The 17,532-nt window shown below is 42.0% G+C and overlaps 1 protein-coding gene across 7 annotated transcripts in view; it reads right to left on the bottom strand.

Annotated features, from left to right (window-relative positions):
* diaph2 (diaphanous-related formin 2) overlaps window positions 1-5,644 on the bottom strand; it is an 855,920-nt gene extending 850,276 nt beyond the window's left edge. For 3 of the 7 annotated variants that reach the window (XM_078547234.1, XM_078547237.1, XM_078547239.1), the window contains exon 1: window positions 5,191-5,630. In XM_078547234.1, coding sequence (XP_078403360.1) covers window positions 5,191-5,301 — 111 coding nt within the window. In that variant the 5' untranslated portion in view covers window positions 5,302-5,630. Of the gene's footprint in view, window positions 1-5,190 lie in introns of all 7 variants that reach the window. The other 4 variants (XM_078547235.1, XM_078547240.1, XM_078547238.1 and 1 more) reach the window with 3 other exon arrangements.
* Between the last annotated feature and the right edge of the window lie 11,888 nt (window positions 5,645-17,532).

Here is a 17,532-nt window from a genome sequence, read left to right as displayed (position 1 = left end):
ATGCCCAGAGGATATAGTACATCCTGTTCTGGAGCAGAAGTAGACTCCATGGGGGACAACTGTAAATTGCTTCTGACATGTTACATTTCACTCTGAAGTGAACTCCAAAAAGCCTGTGAACTGACAAATCTTTTATGAAATGCATCATTTCATGTGAATCACATTACTATTTTTATGTTGCTTTGAGAACAGAAACTGTTCTGCAAGGAAAGAGTTATACAAAATTATACAAAGTGGTTGTACAATTGTAACTTAATTAAAAGTCTATATGAGGATGTCATACAACTTGTAACATTGCTACAAAACATCTTCAATCTACAACATTAAAACTGTAGTGCAAGTCTCTAGAATCAGAGGACAACCTGATACCAGAGAGCAGTGACAAAAGATTACTTGCAGTCTTAACACCAGTTGTGTTGAATACAGCTTGGAGTATCAGACTAGGTTTAAAAAATGTCCAGGACCTTAGTACTTTTTAAACCTTTCTTGGAGTTCATTTAAATGGTTCGCTGGTGCAGCCACCGGGAGAGAACCATTGCACATGCACTGTTGTACAGAATTCTCTCCTGCATCCCAGAGAGACTACAAAAGCATGCTGCCTAGTTGAAACCAATGTTCAGCCCATTAGTTTTACATTGATGTGCTATTACTAGTTCTGCGTAACACTGAATTTACATGACCAATTGAAGCAAAGTACAACTGAATATGACCACTTCTGAAGCTTGGTAATAAAATTGATTCCTACTCCTCCTCAGGCAGTCCCTTGGGATCAAGGATGACTTGCTTCCACTCCAGTTCAATAGTTTCTAAGATGGCTGGTAAGTCCAATGCACGATCTTCAGACTCTACCACATGCAGGGCAGATGGTGTTCAAAGGGTCAGGCAGATGCGGTGTTTGGAGGTTTGTGTGCTTTCTCCAACACTTCGACTTCTGCGTGCTTCCGGAAAAGTCGTTATGTTCAGTGCCTTCCCAAATAAACCTTTCCTATTTCAGTCACTAACAAGCCAGAGTCTCTACTTAGTCAGCAGGCATGTTTGACCTCTTCAGGGAAGCGTTTACACTGCCCTCCTAGGAGTCACCTGCGGTCACCTGATTGAGGTCCGAGTAGAATTTCCTACTGCACCTCAGCACATCAATACACAAGATTATCCCACTGTGAACTGTGAGGGAAAAGCATTTGAATGCATTCACACATTGCTCATTTATAATTATTTTTTCTACAAATTCAGCTGGTAAATAATGTCTCAGCTGCTTAGTACTGAGAGCCATGTTCAATAAATTGTAAATTTAGTCAATCTATAGGGACTTAAAAAATACAATACCAAACTTGTAGCTTGGTATTCAGTCCAAAATTTCTGGAATTTTTTCCATTTATGAGGGTTGAACTTTTTTTTGAGCTACAACTTAGAGAAGCAAGTTAGAGCATCCATCTCCTCTTGTGTCAATCATGAAACTCAGGTTACATTGCAGCATTAATTTCAATGGAGGAGCAAAAAATAAAGTGTACGTACCCGTTCATTTATAGAAACCATAGGTTTGACAGATGATAGCCAAACTTTGACTTTAACATGTGCTACATTATATGTTTAATTCAGACAATGGCAACCACAAAAAATACATTCTAAAATTTGCCACAGGCCATTATTTTTGCCTGCTAATCAAGTCTTGTGCAAGAAAAGGAATGCTGAGATAGCACACTGAGTCATCTGTAGAATGTAAGTGTATGAAGACGAATCAGTACAGAACTGACATGATACATTATGGAACATAGTGGTGACACAGAATTAATCTGAACAGTAGGGGACCATTTGGCCCATCATGCCTGCTCTTTGAAAAAGCTATCCAATAGTCACACTCCCTGCTCTTAATCCTAAAGTTTTTGTTCAACAATTTGTCATTTTGGTAGGCCATCAGTTGCACAATCCCCTATATTGCAAGCCTGGTACCAAGGCACATTTTGTTTAAAACATTAAAATAGCAAGTGGAATAATTTGCACAAAATGTAATACTTCTATCACATATACAGTAATTGTAATTGTTTACTTTTTAAATACTTAGCATCCAGCCCTAACATGAACTATTGAACTAGTCATCACATCTAAATTTTGAGTGACTCTGCTTTCTGCAGAAGGTTGGTTGTGAATACAATTGTCTGGAATTTCTAAAATAGAAGCCTAAGAATTTCAGCCAAGTCAAAATTAATTCCAACAGCCAAGTTAAAAAGTTGGCAGGCAAGATAGAAACATGGAAACCATTTAGCCCCTCAAGCCTGTTCCCTCATTCACTGAGATGGCTGATCTGCAGCTTAACTCCTCCTTTGCCCCAATTCCATAATAGGTTAAAAGGTTAACAAAAATCCACAATTTCAGCTTCAAAATTAATTCATCTAGCATCAGTATCCATTTGAGAAAGTGAGTTCTAAACTTCTGCCACCCTTGGGCAGAGTGTTTCCTAATTTCACTCCTGAAATGTTTGGGTCTAATTTTAAGACCATGTTCCCTAAACCTAGACTTACCAACCAGTGGGAAGTTTCTCTCCTGAAATCTTATCTGATCCCCTTAATATCTTTTTGGGATGTGCAGTTATTGAGAATTCTAACAGGTTATAACTGAAAAACAATGGCGTGTTTGAGAAAAACGATGGTCGAGTCCTGAATTAGCAAGCTAGCTAAAATTCAGGATGCAAAATCTTTAAACTTCATAATAGGATGAAACCACTGCCAAGTACAGTAACCATTTTGTATCTTCAAGCACACTAAATCGAGTCACATCATGTACTCAAGAAATGACCGCCTCTGTTAGGCTTGCACATTTCCTTGGAAGGTCAACTCTATAAAATAAATTGACAAAAGGATGCCTTACAAGGTTTAATCACATAGTTCACAACTGGCAACTCTGCAGTTCTGGGTTGCCAAACTAAGTCATATTAAGAGTGGTAAAACCACTATATTGCGTACACTGGACACACTGAACATTGACGCATTAATGTTCAGAAGGATGCCAGAGTGAAGACAGGTTGCTCAATTAAAGGCCACAATAGTTGCAATGGAATGCACAACTCAATTTGGCACCGGCAACGGGGGGCTGCCAAATGTAGGTTTTTCCTTATAACTATTAAAACATTGATAACAGACCGATGACAGCATTTCACCACATTTTCCTCAAATGCTCTGCCTAATGGAGATTTAAACTTGGAATGCAGACTCCTATCCAAAAAGAATTTCACTAGTTGAACAATCCTAACCAATTTAGTAGGTATGGACATGAAAGAAAGAAACTTCAAAAACAGTGTTAGATATTGAAATCAGCATGTTTACATTCGGCATCCACATGTTTATGTTTGACAAATTACTGATCCCAACATAAGATACCAACCCCTAGAAGAATGAACATAACAAGCCCAATCAACAGGCATGAAAGTTCATTTGAAATAAACCAAAAGGACACTGTAAAATACAAGAAGCCCACTTTGGAACACCAATAAAACAACCAATTGTATCTTCACATATATTTAATAGCACATCCACTGCACATGGGAGGTGGGGGAAGAAAGTGTCTAATTGTTAGTTTCAATATCTCTAAAAATTGATACATTTTTACTTTTAAAATCATCAGTAACTGGTTACTTAACTTGACAATATTAATTACAGGAGGCGAATGTGAATCTTTCTTACAACACTTCAATCATTATCAGCACTTTTTAGTGATTTAACAGCTGATTCACAACACTTATGCACGAAGTGTCACAATCACTTCCCCTTAAATTGGCATCATCATGTTAAACTGTCATATCCAGGGACTCACTAGCCAAAAAGTTTTTACAAGATATGTATTTAGGGTATTTTGACCAACAACATGTCCTACCTAATGGACATTTAAACTTCTTTTTCTTTATTCTTTCATGGGACGTGGGTGTCACTGGCAAGGTCAGTATTTGTTGCCCATCCCTAATTGCCCCTGAACTGAGTGGCTTACTACGCCATTTCAGGGGGGGGGGGGTTAAGAGTCAACCACGTTTCTGTGGGTCTAGAGTTACATGTCAGACCAGACCAGGTAAGGATGGCAGATATCCTTCCCCTAAAGGGGAAAGGGAACCGGATGGGTTTTTATGACAGTTCATGATAGTTTCATGGCCACCATTACTGAGAATAGCTTTATATTCCAGATTTATTAACTGAATTCAAACTCCACCAACTGCTGTGGTGGGATTTGAACCCATTTCCCCAGAGCATTTGGATTACGCCAGATTACTTGTCCAGCGACAGTACCACGATGCCATTGTCTCCTCATGTAAACTTGGAATGCAGACTCCTATCCAAAAAGAATTTCAGTAGTTGAACAATCCTAACCAGTTCAGTAGATATGGACATGAAAGAAAAAAGTAAAACTTCAAAGCACAGTGTAAGATTTGAAATCACATGTTTACATTTGGCATCCACATGTTTGTGTTTGGCATCAGTAATTCGTCAATGTTCGGGTACATGAATTGAAAAAGCTACCAATTTCTTATCCTTTCTTTCTGTTCTGATTTGCAGGCGTCTTATCATCCAGAGAAACTGTCCTGACATCAAATGTTCCCAGTTCCATGTGTTAATGAGGTTTGAATCAAATCGTTACAATCCGGGACACAGGTTTATCTATGTGGCTGTTGTACACTGGATGTGGGGTATACTAAAATGTCAAAGTAAACGCAGCCTTTTTTCAGGGAATAAATACAAAGAGGCTGGTTCCTTTCCCGTACAAAATAAATTTACAGGGAATCAGAAGTGTGTTATGTTCTTCGGATTATTTTTAATAAATAAATCGTGGAAATTTACACTGATCACCAACGAACACATTTTAGTCCTCAGGATCTCTCACAAGGGAGACTGAGTTGTACAACTTAGAGCTCTGAGTTAAGAGGGCGAGTAGTTCATTCACAACATGTGCGCCAAAAAAGATGAGCAAGCTGCTGATAAATGTAATTGTACACATGACAGTAAACTGTATATATTTTTTTTAATGAAGGCTTCAAAGTGTTTGGAAATGCAACAGATATCATTGGTGTGCACTTGGCATGTACCAACAGGAAGGGCCTGCAACTGCACAATAATCTGATTTTACTTAGAGCCGGCTGTTAATTAACTGTTTCAACAGGGGAAGGGAAAAACACAAGTAATTGAAGTCTGTGAAAGGTTATGGAGCACTCACCAGCTTTGGTTTGTTTCTCGGGTCATCTTCGGGAGGTTTCTTCTTTGAGGAGGACCTGTCCCTGCTGCGGGGAGGCGATTCGCTTCCTGTCGGCGGCTGCAGCCCGTCCATATTCAGCAGTTTAGAGAGAGAGGATCCTGGCGCGCTGTCTCCCCAGGAGGGAGGGTGTGTATTTATCTACAAGTATCATAGCTGGGCGGCAGGGCCCCGGCCCAACATTGCACTCACAAACCGTCCTCGCTCGCTCACCCCGATGCTTCTTCAAGTTTCGGTTATGATTCTAATATTTTAAATCCACGTTCCTGCAAAAAAAAACACACAACGGGAATTTTTTTCTCTCTCTCTCTGGTTATAACCAGCGATCGGTGAGCCCAAGTTCAGCGCCCTCTGGTCATAACCCAGGAAGCGACGCCTCCTATTCCTGTCAAACCCACAGGCGCTTCCACCCAACGGCGCAGGCGCAAGCGTAGGCACCGGGCCACGCCCCACCTCTCCGCAGCCAACTTCCCTCCGATTGGCTGGTTGTGACGACAATCAGGAACCCGGCTTGCGGTTACGTCACTGAGTGCCTTTGGGGTGACGTCAGGGGCGGACTGACTGATTGCCACATGTGTATCCAGGACTGGGTCAGGGATGAGATGACAGTTGTGGCCTGAGAAGCCACCTCCACACACAACACAATGATGCCAGGTTCTCGTGAAGAAGGGAAGTCCCTTCCTCTCAGTTTTACATATGCATATATCTCAGGGCACTAATATATCAGAAATGTCTTAAAATGGTAGTGGAAGCAAATTCAATAGTAACTTCAAAAGTAAATTGGGTCTCCACTTGCAAAGAACATAGGAGCATTTGACATCCCCAGAAGGAAAAACAGTAAAACTTGGGATAAAAACAGAAAATGCTGGAGAGACTCGGCAGGTCTGGCAGCATCTGTGGAGAACAGGGTTAAGATTTTGAGTCCATATGACTTCTTCAGAGTTCAAATAGGTAGAAATGTTATATTGTTGGAGAGGGAGGTGGACCAAAATTGAAGGTCAGGGATAGGTCTCAGGAGAGATTTGACAAAGATGCCATGGACCCAAGACAAAGGGAGTGTTAAAGACTCAAGAAGGTGCTAATAATGGCATAAAGGTAAGGTAGCAGAATGTGTTAATAGCAGAACAAGGGTCAGCGTTCTGTGAAAGCAAAACAAGTTACAGATGGCCCTGAGGGGGGTATGGGGTTGAGAAAAAAAAATAAAAATCAGAATGGAGGAGAGAGTTCATGGTCTGAAGTTGTTGAACTCAATGTTAAGTCCAGAAGGCTGTAAAACTTGGGAAATTACTAGTACTGGTCCAAACTGGCCTCCCAGAAGGAAAAATCAGTAAAACTTGGGAAATGACTGGTACTGGTCCAAACTGGTCCTGTATACCTTAAAATGGAACTCCAGTTCAGACTAGTACCAGTCATTTTAAAATTTTACTGTTTTTTTACTTCTGCCATTCAATAATATGGCTGATCTTGGACCTTACGCTTTCTCATCTGATCCTCACATTCCTTGATTTCCCCAGAGTCCAAAAATCTATCAATCTTAGCCTTAAATATATTCAACAACTTAGCATCCATAGTGCTTTGGGGTAGAAAATTCTAATCAAAAACAAAAATTGCTGGAAAAACTCAGCAGACCTGACATCTGTGGAGAGAAAGACAGAGGGCTCTTTTTTGAAGGATAGTAATGGTCCCTGGTATACCTCAGCCAACATCACTAAAAATAAATTATCTGGCCATTTATCGCATTGCTGTTTGTGGAAGCTTGCAAATTGGCTGTCACATTTCCTGCATTATGACAGTGGCTACACTCTGAAGGTCTTTTGTTGGCTGTGGACACCCTGTGAAAGACACTATATTTATGCAAGTTCCTCTTTCTCTTCATCTGAACCCATCAATATATCAAACATGGTTTTAAAACAAATTGAGGAAATTCACACAGAAACCATGATATGAAAGATAGCTTCCCCACAGGATGATTGGCTATCTTGGTTTTCCTGGTTCTCTCCTTACTGAACTTTTTCCCTCACTCAACCTGATGTCACATGGAGCTGCCACTCATCTGTTACTACTTGCCTTTGCCATTCACTGCTCACCGTTGTTCCTCTCAAATCTTTCCACATTCATCGTAAAATCTAGGCTTAGTCACATGAGAAGAAGAAAAGAGCAGTTCTCCAGAGAGCTATTGTCACTCGCTATCATCCTTGCAAGCACCAGCTCAGAATACTAACAGTTAATTACAGGTGTCTGTACTGAGTGAATCACTGAGTGCAACTGAGCAGGAACAAAGTCAGGGGGAAAAAGCAGGTCAGGGACCAGATGTACAAAGAAGAAGCTTGTGTTCTAGCCCCACCATAGATGCTACAGATCAAGACATCCAGCAATTAACGATAGCTATAGACTAGCAACTACTCAATGTTTTGGACTGCCTGCCTTAGAGCTTTCACACCTCATCAGACACTCAAGTGACTAAAAGCATTGGGTACAATTCCAGTAGACCAAGGGCACCATAAAAACTTTAAGGACAACTGTCCATATTACCAACTGACATATAGATGCATATAAAGTGAAAATATACACATAATTTGTTTCCACACACGTCCATTCTTTAACTGAATCTGATTTTAACTCTGAAGGTACCATAAGAAGAAAGCAATACACAAATATTATACCACACAATAAACAGAGATGCTTCTCTTTACCGTATTCCACCCTCTATATTTGGTACTATAATACGCAAACCTTAATAGAGCTTACTGCAAAAGTCCTCCAGCCTCAAGCCCATCTTCTTGGGCTGCCTGGTGATTTCAGATTTACACCTCATTCATGGGGTTTTTACTAACTTCCAAAGGACCAAGTATACTCTTATTAGGGAGGAATGGGCCAAGTATACTACAGTTATGAAGCAATGGTTCCTGTACCTATGGTCTAGTCTCAAACACAACTGAGACCTGCTGATGTGCCCAATGCCATGGTTTCTAGGAGGTGAGCTACAATGATAGGGTCATAATTCTTCAGTCTGCCATTTGGGAAACTAAATCTTTAGTTCAGGGCATTCTGGAATCAACACTTCATAGTCTCTGATATTTTGCTATTAAAATCACTGATTTAAATGGATTGTTCAATGCTGCAAAATAGAGTCAGTGAGGACCCTGAGTCCTCCAGTGCAACAGGTCAGAACACAGCTTACAAACCTCCATCTGGAGACAACATCAATTGCTTACCATAGACGATGACGTATAATTTACCTTTGAAGCCTTAAAATATCCTTCCAAAAACAGGGGATGACTGATATGCTGTGAGTATAAAAGCATGGATGTGGTTGGTAACCATTTCAAAATATCATCAGCATCTGACAGAGCATCCTGCACATGTTTGCAACACAGCCCATCTCCCCTGCTTGATTTCTTGCACCCAGTTATAAGGTACCAGGAAGTAAAACATACATTTATAGAGTGAAAAATTGAGGCAGACTACTAATGTGAGTATTGCATGTCATGGCTGAAAAGGGGGTTGATTTATAGGTTGAATATATACCAAAACATGACTTTTGGAGCCAGAAAAATGAGGTTGTCTTTTATGCTGAGTCGACTTACATGTCATGATTATGGTGACTCTAAAAATTGAGGATGCATGCTGCAGGAGAATGTGTAGATGTTCTGCTGCTCTTGTAACATTTAAGAAGTATTTAGATATTCACTTTGCCATAGCCTCCAGGGCTATGGGCCAAGCACCGGAAAATGAGATTAGTGCAGTCAGATCATTTGTTGATCGGTATGGACATGATGGGCCAAATGGCTTCCTTCTGTGCTGTAGACGTATATGAGTCTATATGTTATACTGTGCAGGTGTTTGAACAAAGACTTAACTTGAAGCATGGCAGCAAAAATTATCCATCCACTGTCAGTACAACTTCTTCACTGTCACTTGTGGTCATCATTAGTCAATTACTTTGTTTAAGTGCATTACTCAAACTATGTCTTTTTGTCACAATAATTGTTTGCAATAAATAATAAGCAACTGAGGTTGAACATTAGTTTGTCTTCCCTTTCTACCCTTCTGCTTATTTTGGTGTGCATCTTTTACAAAACTTTTGTTTTTAATTTGAGGACATCCATCTTGTGAAACAGTTCACTTATTTTGCTCTTTATAGCTAATTACTTTGATAGCAACCATAGTTTCTTCCATTGCTCCTCCTCTAACATCCCTTTATTTTGCCTTTTTGAATTTTAGTTTGTGTTGTGCTTTTCTTAAGAGGTCCCAATCCCATGTCTATGGTGCCATTTAATATTGCATCCTGTCTCACACTCATATGGGGTCTGATCTCATTCTTAGATAGTAATTAATCTTGTTAGTGTTTAGTGGGATCACAGCAGTACAACTCCACTTGCTGCAATGTGACAATGTATTGAGCCATGTTTTGCAGCTGTGCTACTAACTGAACAGCAATCTCATTAAGGCAAATCCCTTTGGCCTGTCCAGGTTTCATTCTTGGATCTGTGGCACCTCTATGTGGATTATTTGGCTATTGAATAAGATGAAGAATGAAAATGAAAATGTTCTTACCTATCATTACCGCCATTTAGTTAGGGTAACATGCTAATAAAGTTGGTCAAGGGGCATGGGAAAAGATATATTAAAAATTCTGACCTCAGTAAGGAGAAAGAAGCCTAGTTTGGTGCTCAGTTTTTACTGGGTTGTTAACCCCTCATCCTATTTTTCCTGGACAAGGAAAGATTTGGAAAGTCAAAAGTGTCTGTCAATGGTGCATATGTTGTTTCCAATGGTGCATAACTGTGCAAAGATCTCTACTAGCAGGAAGATTGCATCCTACATGTTATATCATCAGCATCAAGTAGACTGTTGTGCTGGTCAATAAAAGAGTATGAGCTCTTTGTTCCTGCAACAGAGGTGTGCAATTTTAGATTATCATCCTTGCTATGGTGGAAGGCTTCATGTTCGTTTCATGGGGCATGCAGTGGTAATGTAGTGGTATTGTCACTGGACTAGTAATCCAGAGACCCAGAATAATGCTCTGGGCACCCGGGTTTGAATCCCATGAATCGAATGGCAGATGGTGAAATTTGGAAAAAAAAAATCTGGAATTATCAATTGTCGTAAAAACCCATCTGGTTCACTAATGCCCTTTAGGGAAGGAAATCTGCCATCCTTACCTGGTCTGTCCTACATATAACTCCAGACCCACAGCAATGTGGGTGACAATTAAATGCCCTCTGAAATGGTTGAGCATGCCACTTAGCTCTCAAGAGCAATTAGAGTTGGGCAATAAATGCTAGCTTAGCCAGCAACACCCCCATCCCATGAATGAATTTAAAAAAACACAGTTAGAGACATGTCATTGTAGGTAGTGTTTGTTAAGCACTGGTCCAAAATTGCCACTTTTCAACTGTCTTTTGGAAGGTGTGCAGAAGTTGAAAGGTGTAAATTAATTTTAGATTATCATGATTGCTATTGTGAAAGGCTTTATGTTTGCTGCATGGCTTCCTATCAATATCAGAAACTAGCTTTGTGGGAATTGTACATATAAAGCACAATCTGTTGCTCCTTGTTAGTAGACCATTGTCGACTGTTGGAATGTGATTCTGGTCATAAAATGTCAGAAAAAAGCACATACATAAAGTATCTGGTATTTCTAACAAATGCTAATTTTGCCTACATTACATCTTTACAACATTAACTTGTGTAAAAACTCTGAAGTCAGAAAATTAGTTGCACATTGTGCTAGGTAATGAATTTCAATGTCACTTTAGCATAAAACAACACACAAGACTCTCCAGAGGGAATGTGCATGATTGTAATTTAAACAGATATGGTATGAGCTGTCAGGTTGCCAAGCAACAGAGACACAACAGAAGTGCCACCTTCACAGTCTAAAATTGCCTTGCTGGTGCTGGCTGCAACTTTAGGCTGAAAGGACATAGGTAACTCACAATTCATCAATCTGAACATTGTGTAAATGAACACCTCTTGTTATATACCAGAAAGCCAGGTGGTGAACAATGGAATTGGAGCCAATTTTTCGTACTTTTATAAACATTTATTTACAGAGGTGCATATTACAAACATGCACTTCCTAAACTAACAATCACAATTTCAGTCTGTTTCCCATTTATAAGAGCAAAGGTGAATTCTGGGATATTGCCTATCACCTGTATACAATTAAATATAATTAATATACAATTAACAGCTTGGACCATTTTCATTCTTTCTGCTCTTTTGTAAGCTATTTTGAGCCAATATGGCACTAAATGTATTTTCCCTCAGCTATATCTATATTTTTGAGTAGGCGTTCCATTTAGATGTACTGCTTTTTAAAAGCTGTTCATTTTTATAGCATGTAAGTAAAGTCTTTGATTGAGACCAGAAGGTTTTATTTTTTGCATTATGGCCCATTTATTTTAGTGAACCAGTTCCTGAAATGATTCTCTAATCCCAGGCCCATGGCTGTAGAAACTGCACAGTTGCATCAAAGTTGCCAACTATTTCTTTAGTGCTGGTACCATCCACAGCACTGAGGAAGGTTCAATATCTTCTGCTGTAGGAAAACAGCTGGCACTACCTTTTGACAAGAGCATTTCAACCACATAGTTTAGCAGTGAGCAGGTTTTGAGCATCCTCTGCCTCTGATGGCATACTACTGTTGGATCTACATTGAAAGCTGAGGCTGCACTCTTTGAGAGGTGCCCTCTGACAGCAGTAGCATCACTGCATTTACAAGAGGAGTTTGTTACTAATGACAGCAGTGGAGTCAGTGGAACACTACTGATACTGTGTGATATTAAGTTGCCAGGAGGCACACTACATTGTTGAATGAACAAATCCTGCAGAATAGTACAGCTTATTCTTTTAATTCCTCATCACATGAAAAATTTTGCATTAGATCAACAGGGCAGTAACCAAGCAGAAGTTGCGTGTTTCTTCACTCTGAGGGAGAATGGGCAGGCAAGTCACTCCAAGATGCTATAAGCGCCACATATTTTTTGGCTATACAATAGCATTGACAGAGGCTTGCCTTGCCAGCCTTAACAATATCAGGATTCCCATCCAAAGTTTACCTTCACCCTTTAGTCCAAGCCCTTAAATACAGTGGTATAGTGTTGCCGGAGTGTACTCCGCCACTCATCACTCTGGCACCTTCGATTTAAAGCAGACTCGCCCAATTCATTGCAGTCCACCAAACTTGTTGGACATTCAAGTGAATTATATTTGAAAAATGCTGTAAAGCTGCTCATCCAATCCCAGGTTGGTTCCTCCCTAGATTTGCTGCTGATAGGTTCACTAGTGAGCCTCTCAGCAACAAATGCGGAGGGAAACTAGCCTGTGATTGGACGAGTAGCAAAGAGTGGGAAGAGAAGTTTTGAAGGTAAGTTCCAGGGCCTGGAGTGTGGGGCAGCCGGAGCAGCAGGGCTAAGGTGAGGCAGCTGGAGCGGGGCCCAATGGCATCTATGTAAGTGAGTGACTGGACAGTGTGTGGGACAGAAAGTGTGAGGGGGTGGGAGGAGAGAGAGAGTGTGAGGGGGTGGGGGAAGAGAAAGAGTGTGAGGGGGTGGGGGGAGAGAGAGCGTGAGGGGTTGGGGAGAGAGAGAGCGTGAGGGGGTGGGGGGAGAGAGAGTGTGAGGACAGCGAAGGAGCAGTGATATAATTCCAAGCCAGGATGGTGTGTGGCTTGGAGGGGAACTTACAGGTGGTGCTGTTCCCTTGTCCTCCTAGGTGGTAGATGTCGCGGGTTGGAAGGTGCTGTTGAAGGAGCCTTGGTGAGTTGCTGCATTACATCTTGTAGATGGTACACACTGCTGCCACTGTGCAATGGCGGCAGAGGAAGTGAATGTTGAAGCTGGTGGATAGGGTGACAATCAAGCAGGCTGCTTTGTCCTGGATGGTGTAGAGCTTCTGAATGTTGTTGGAGCTGCACTCAACCAGGCAAGTGGAGAGTATTCCATTACACCCTTGTGCCTTGTAGATGAGGGGGAAGCAGTGGTTTAGTGGTATTGTCACTGGATTAGTAATCCAGAGACCCAGGGTAATGCTTTGGGGACCTGGGTTCATTCCCATCACCGCAGGTGGGTGGAATTTGAATGATGACCTTGAAACCATTGTTGATTTTTTTTTGTAAAAACCCATTTGGTTCACTAATGTCCTTTAGAGAAATAAAACTTCAGTCCTCACCTGGTCTGGCCTACATGTGACTCCAGATCCGCAGTAATGTGGTTGACTCTTAAAAACCTTCGGAAATGGCCTAGAAAGCCAGTCAGTTGTATCAAACTGCGAAAAAGCCAATAAGAAGGAATAAAACCAGATATACCACCTGACATCAACCCAAGCACCAGAAACGGCAATGGCAAATCCAGCCCTGTCAACCGTGCAAAGTTTTCCGTGCTATCATCTGGGTGCTTGTGCCAGAATTGGGAAAGCTGTCTCACAGACAAGTCCAGCAACAACCTGACATAGTCATATTCACGGAATCATACCTTACACATTGTGTCCCAGACTCCACCATCACCACCCCTGGGTATGTCCTGTCCCACCGACAGGGCAGACCCAGCAGTGGTGGCAGTACAGTGGTATACAGTTAAGAGGGGGTTGCCCTGGGCATCCTCGACATTGACTCTGGACCCCATGAAGTCTCATAGCATCAGGTCAAACATGGGCAAGGAAACCTCCTGCTGATTACCACGTACCACCCTCCCTCAGCTGATGAACCAGTCCTCCTCCATGTTGAACACCACTTGGAGGAAGAACTGAGGGTTGCAAGGGTGCAAAATGTACTGTGGGTGGGAGACTTCAATGTCCATCATCAAGAGTGGCTCGAAAGCACAACCACCGGTCAAGTTGGCCGAGTCCTAAATGACATAGCTGCTAGACTGGGTCTGCGGCAGGTGGCGAGGGAAAATCATACTTGAACGCATATTCACTAACCTGCCTGCCGCAGATGCATCTGTCCATGACAGTATCGGTAGGAGTGACCACCGCACAGTCCTTGTGGAGACAAAATCCCATCTTCACAATGAGGATACCCTCCATTGTGTTGTGTGGAGCTACCACCGTGCTAAATGCGATAGATGTTGAACAGATTTAGCAACTCAAGACTAGGCATCCATGAAGCGTTGTGGGCCATCAGCAGCAGCAGAATTGTACTTAGCCACAATCTGTAACCTCATGGCCCGGTGTATCCCCACTCTATCATTACCACCAAGCCAGGGGATCAATCCTGGTTCAATGAAGAGTGCAGGAGGGCATGCCAGAGTCAGCATCAGGTACACCTAAAAATGAGATGTCAACCTGGGGTGAAGCTACAACACGGGCTTGTGTGTCAAACAGCATAAGCAGCAAGTGATAGGCAGAGCTAAGCTATTCCATAACCAATGGATCAGATTTAAACTCTGCAGTTCTTCCGCATCCAGTCGTGAATGGTGGTGGACAATTAAACAACTCACTGGAGGAGGAGGTGCCACAATTATCCGCATCTTCGATGATGGAGGAGCCCAGCACTTCAGTGAAAAAGAAAAGGCTGAAGCATTCGCAACAACCTTCAGCCAGGAATGCCTCCTCCAGAGGTCCCCAGCATCACAGATGCCAGTCTTCAGCCAATTCGATTCACTCCACATGATATCAAGAAACTGCTGACGGCACTGGATAGTGCAAAGGCTATGGGCCCTGACAATATTCCAGCAATAGTACTGAAGGCATGCCTTCCAGAACTTGCCGCACCCTTAGCCAAGCTGTTCCAGGACAGCTACAACACTGGCATCTTCCCGGCAATATGAAAAATTTCCCAGTTACATCCCGTGCACAAAAGGTGGGACAAATCCAACCTGACCTATTACCGCCTCATCATCATCAGTAAAGCGATTGAAGGGGTCATCAACAGTGCTATCAAGCAGCACTTGCTTAGCAATAACCTGCACAATGACACTCAGTTGGGTTCCGCCAGAGTCACTCAGCTTCTGCCCTCATAACAGCCTTGATTCAAACACGGAGAAAAGAGCTGAGCTCCAGAGGTGAGGTAAGAGTAACTCCCCTTGACATCAGGACAGCATTTGACTGAGATTCAACAGCATTACCATCACTGAATCCCCCACTATCAACATCCTGGGGGTTACCATTGCCCAGAAACTGAACTGGACTAGCCATATAAATACTGTGGCTACAAGACCAGGTCAGAGGCTAGGAATTTAACTGCAAGTAACTCACCTCCTGACTCCCCAAAGCCTGTCCACCATCTACAAGACACAAGCCAGGAATGTGATGGAATACTCTCCACTTGCCTGGATGAGTGCAGCTCCTACAATACTCAAGAAGCTTGATACCATCCAGGACAAAGTAACGTGCTTGATTGGCACCACATCTACAAACATTCGCTCCCTCCACCACCCTCGAACAGTGGCAGCAGTGTGTACCATCTACAAGATGCACTTCAGAAACTCACCAAGGCTCCTTAGGCAGCAACTTCCAAACACACGACTGCTACCATCTAAAAGGGCAGCACATACATGGGAACACCACCACCTGGAAGTTCCCCTCCAAGCCACTCACCATCCTGACTTGGAAATATATTGCCGTTGCTTCACTGTCATTGGGTCAAAATCATGGAATTCCCTTCCTAACAGCACTGTGGGTATACCTACATCACTTGGACTGCAGTGGTTCAAGAAGGTGGCTCACCACCACCTTCTTAAGGACAATTATAGGAATGGGCAATAAATGCTGGCTGAGCCAGCAACGCCCATATTCCGTGCAAGAATATAAAAAGGAACCAGCATGACTATCCAACATTTATAATTCGATACAGGAACAGGTTTTGATGGTGCTGTTGCTTTTCCATTGCAACATCATTAAAAAGGAACCTGAGGCCCCAGAACACCTCAAAATTTTGAGGAATTAACACCAGATCTGTGGCTAGTGATTCCCCTATCTAGTTCAGGTGCGAGAAAATATAATCTCATTTAAGGGAAGCTTTTTTTAAAATGCTATCACAGCTTCTAGAATGATTCCAGAATTTTTGTCTCCACCAACCTGAGAAAGACCAACTACTACATTGCTACAAAGAGTGAAGATTGTGGTGACTTTTCCACTTTATGTACAACCTGCAAATGGGCGTAAATTGTGCTCAAAGTTGTGTTAGTGTTTGGAATTAAATATTTGCTCAAGCTCATTGGCATATTGCCGAATGTTAAACCTTTCTTAAACCAATGCAATCAGGAAGTTTTTTTAAGACATAATTGTTTCTTTTTGGTTTCTTGCATTAAAATAAAGCCCTTGATATACAGATTGTGGTAACCTGATGTGGTTTTATCAATGCAGCTGAAAATGGATTTATCACGAAAAATAAGCATTTTTAATAGCAACAGCAATGTATTTATATTGCACTTTTGACATAGTAAATCACCTTAAGGTGCTTTATAGCAATGTCATCAAACAAAGTTGGCCATTGAGTCACATAAGGGTGAGATTAAGACAAGATTGGTCAAAGAGGTAAATTTAAAGGAGCATCTTAAAGGAAGGGCAAGAAGTAGAAAGGCAAAGATGTTAGGAAGGGAATTGCAGTGCTTATAGGGCCTTCACAGCTGAAGGCATAGCCACCAATGGTGGGGCGATTGAAATCAGGGATGCTCAAGAGGCCTGAATTGGAGGATCACTGATTTCGCAGAGGGTTGTAAAGTTGGAGGAGATTTCAAGAATAGCATCGGGCAAGGCCATGGAGGGATTTTAGAATAAAGATGAGAATTTTAATATTGAGGCATTGCTTATCAGGAGCAAATGTAGGTCAGCATGCACAGAAGTTACCGGTAAGTGGGACTTCGTGCAAATTAGGATACAAGCAGCAGAGCTATGGAAGACCTCAAGTTTAAGGAGGGTAGAATGTCTGAACCTACCATCTGTGAGCAATTTTAAATAACTAAAAATGACTTTAAAAGCTAAAAAGAACCATTTATCAGTTTCATTGGTGTATAGTGAGAGGAGTTAAAGGAGAAATTGTTCAGTGTGAGAACAAGTTCAGCCAGACGGAGGAGAGTAGTGGTGGATGGGGATTGTTCGGGCCTTTGTTCAAGGAAGAAGCTAAGGGCCCTCAGACCATCCTGGTGGGGGATGGAGGTGTAGAGGGATTGGACATCCATGGTGAAGAGGAAGCGGTTGGGGCCAGGGAACTGGAAATTGTTGATGTGACGTAAGGTGTCAGAGGAATCACGGACGTAGGTGGGAAGGGACTGGACAAGGGGAGAGAGAAGGGAGTCAAGATAACGAGAAATGAGTTCTGTGGGGCAGGAACAGGCTGACACGATCGGTCTGCCAGGA

The sequence above is a fragment of the Cetorhinus maximus genome, chromosome 8 (genome assembly GCF_964194155.1).
Source record: "Cetorhinus maximus chromosome 8, sCetMax3.hap1.1, whole genome shotgun sequence".
Lineage (NCBI taxonomy): Eukaryota > Metazoa > Chordata > Chondrichthyes > Lamniformes > Cetorhinidae > Cetorhinus > Cetorhinus maximus.
Note: the sequence above shows the minus strand (reverse complement) of the source record. Positions and strands in the feature narration are given on the sequence as shown.